This window comes from Buceros rhinoceros, unplaced genomic scaffold, assembly GCF_000710305.1.
Source record: "Buceros rhinoceros silvestris isolate BGI_N320 unplaced genomic scaffold, ASM71030v1 scaffold8476, whole genome shotgun sequence".
NCBI classification, from domain to species: Eukaryota; Metazoa; Chordata; class Aves; order Bucerotiformes; family Bucerotidae; genus Buceros; species Buceros rhinoceros.
Window position 1 is genome coordinate 7026 of NW_010419263.1, and position 3020 is coordinate 10045.

Here is a 3020-nt window from a genome sequence, read left to right on the forward strand (position 1 = left end):
CTTTCCCTCGTATTTTCAGCAGCATTTCTCTGGCTCTCTGTTGTCGAGGGAGCGGACAAACCTGCACGGTCGGTATTTTAACAGCGTTGTACTTGGAGAAGAGCTGCAGCAGGGACAAACCCGCCCTGTTAGGCTGGTACGTGGTTTCCAGCAAAGCCCTTTGTGTGTTTCCTGTTACAGAGCCTTAAGCTTCAAAGAAGATGTTAACTTGCTAATCGTGTGTGAGTGAGGTGAATGAGGAAAGAAAGGTACAGGAGGTGTGTGCAGGGCAGAAGTACTTCTCTGCCCCATGTTCTTCCCTGCTTGACTGTTGGGTGAGCTGAGTTCAGCGACAGACAGCAGCCAGGCTGGGCTGTCAGGGTGTCCCTGGAATAACCGTGGGAGCCAGCCTGCACCTTTCTCCACTTTTTACGGCATAAGCTGCCTAGACTTTTGCCTCAACTCGTCAGTTTTAATTGATTCTCCTCTCATCAGCTAGAACCTGCTCACAGACTAGCTCAAAGACTGCAGTACCTACATCCAGCTGAAACCTCCCATTTACATTCTAAGCGTATCCTGATTTCCAGGGAGCTACACACCTCTTCCAGCACTGCACTGGTGTAATGCGATCACCAGGACTATGATGTCTCTGTTCATAAGCGCTAAAGACTTCCCCTCCCAAATAAAGAGCAGAGTAGCTACAGGCCAAAAATCTATTTTGATACAAATCGAAGCTGCAAAACTGCCGGGTCTTTAGGAATGAGAATGCAAAGAGGAAACCAAGACAAAGCCCTGGAGCGCAGCCCCCAGCTGTGCCACTCTGGGCAAGGCAGTGTCACTCTGCCAGCACCGGCTCTGAACGGACCTCTCTGTGCTTTACTCAGTTACAGCTGCCAGTTCAATGTTCATCTTTCACTGTTCCACTCATTTCTGTGGACTGTTAATAAAAAAAGTGCTGTTAATTCATATTGACTCTACGAAGTGGAAACAAAGGGAGCAGAAGAGAAGAAACCCTTCTTTAAGGATTTTCCTAAGCAGAACTTCTTCTAGGAAATTTCCGTCAGCAGCTGGATGGCAGACTGACAGCGACAGCAGATGGTGCTGTTAGTGTGGACATCCCGCCCCACAGCCCAGCAGAGCCCTCCCTTTGCAGGAAAAACATGGCTGGAGAGAAGTCCATCACCCCCGCTGGATTAAGTCAGGGATGAGTTACTGTAAGCGGCGAGTGCGCATTTGCTGTCTTGTACGCGTGAAGGAGATGTAGAGCTTCCAAGTGAAACACGCCACAAGACGGACGTATCTACCCCCTGAATCACTTACCAATTTTGTTGCTATTCCATAACAAGGTTAAATTAACAATATCAAGCAAATCCATCTGCAGCCCAAGGTCTCCCTGCTCAGCAAAGCGTTCAAGCACACATCCAGCAAAGCACGTGGACAAAGGAGTTCCTCCAGGGCTTACGCATTTTTGTTGAGTAACTCGTGTAAACCCCTAAGCTCACTCAGAGCCCTAAAACCTGTATTTAGGGTACGCTGACTTTGACATTACCTTGCCTGCAGCTCCTGTTCTAGCTGTGTCAGCACAATGTCCTCGTACAGATGTAGATGAAAGCCAAGGACCTCAAGCTGCATTTCATTGTGTGTTCAAGAGAGACATGAAACACTCGGATCTCCAGCGATGCCTTAAGAGCCGGGACATCCAAAGAGTACCGATTTCTACAGTTTGCCTCAGCTCAGAACACCCCAGAGCCCTGGAGTGCCACCTTGCTTTTCAAAGGGGTTTATTCGGCACCCGCTGCTTTACGCAGGTTTTCTAACTGCCCTTTAGTCTCGGTAAAGAGAAGATGTTTGGGGTCCTTCTCTAGGTGCATTTCCGTTGGTACAGACAAGGTGGGTGAAGTCAGAATGTGAATTTACTGTAAATGTGTGAAGTTTGTCTGCACAAAGCACTAAGCAGATTTCTTGGAGGAGGATCCAGGAGAGGAGATAAAATACGGAAGTCACTGAGCAATCAAGGGAAAACACATACCTTCGTGATGCCCAGGACACCGATGTTTGGGCTGGAAGAAGTGGATCCATTCCCCGTCCCAAATACTCCATCCAGAACACACGACAGACCCTCAATAAAAATCCCTCTGTAAACCACAAACAGAAAACCCCAAAGAGTCAAGACCCCCTTCAGATGACCGCATGCTGTGTGGGGGCCTGTCAAGGCATCGGTCCCACGTGAATTATTATAATTCATGTTTCAAGCTCCAACACACCTGGAAAAACAACTTGAGTTCTGTTTTCTGTGTCTTAGGTACTCACGTTCTCCAACTAAGGAAATTACAAAATAATTCAAATCAAACTCAGAGCTGCTCTTTATTTCTAAAACTGCATTTTGGGTGAATTTGGCAAGTGACTCCAATTCCAGAACCAGTTTAGATTTCAGTGCTAACTGAAACTGTACTATTAACTTCCATGGACCCCGCAGGAATAGCACTGGATTTCTGATGCTCTATTAGCAATAAAACAATTCAACATGACAGTTGCATCTAATATTTCAGATCCTTGGCCCTTGTGTTTGACCAAACTGTAACATCTCATCTCAGAGAACATTCCTGTCTTATCCCAAGAACACACACACACATACAAAAAAGTAGCTCTAGACACTGAAACGTATTTATTTTTTTTTGACATACCTGTTTATTGCATGAATAGGTGGAGGAGGAGCGCAAGACAACCTGGCACAGGCATAATAATCTCCTATTGATTCAATAATGCTGGCAACGACTGCGCTGAGCATTCCTATCACACCGGCAGCGGAAATTGTTGGCAGTCCCCACTGAACTGTGAGGAAAAGCAAACTGAAATCTCTCGTGCCACAGAAAACAACTTAGATCTCAAAACACACAGAAATTGCATAGAATGAGAGAACCATTTAGGGTGGAAAAATCCTTTGAGCTCCTCCACTCCCAGCATCCCCCCAGCACCGCCAGGTCCCCCCTGCCCCCTGTCCCCCAGCAGCACCTCCACACGGCTGGGAAAAACCTCCAGGG

The 3020-nt window shown here is 47.1% G+C and overlaps 1 protein-coding gene across 1 annotated transcript in view; it reads right to left on the reverse strand.

The window, feature by feature from the left end:
• The window catches only part of SLC23A2 (solute carrier family 23 (ascorbic acid transporter), member 2), a 24742-nt gene that overhangs the window by 2775 nt on the left and 18947 nt on the right, over nucleotides 1-3020 (reverse strand). Inside the window, exons 10-11 of the mRNA XM_010138847.1 lie at nucleotides 2664-2811; nucleotides 2009-2114 (exon numbers count right to left, since the gene is read on the reverse strand). Coding sequence (XP_010137149.1) covers nucleotides 2009-2114; nucleotides 2664-2811 — 254 coding nt within the window. The remainder of the gene's footprint in view (nucleotides 1-2008; nucleotides 2115-2663; nucleotides 2812-3020) is intronic.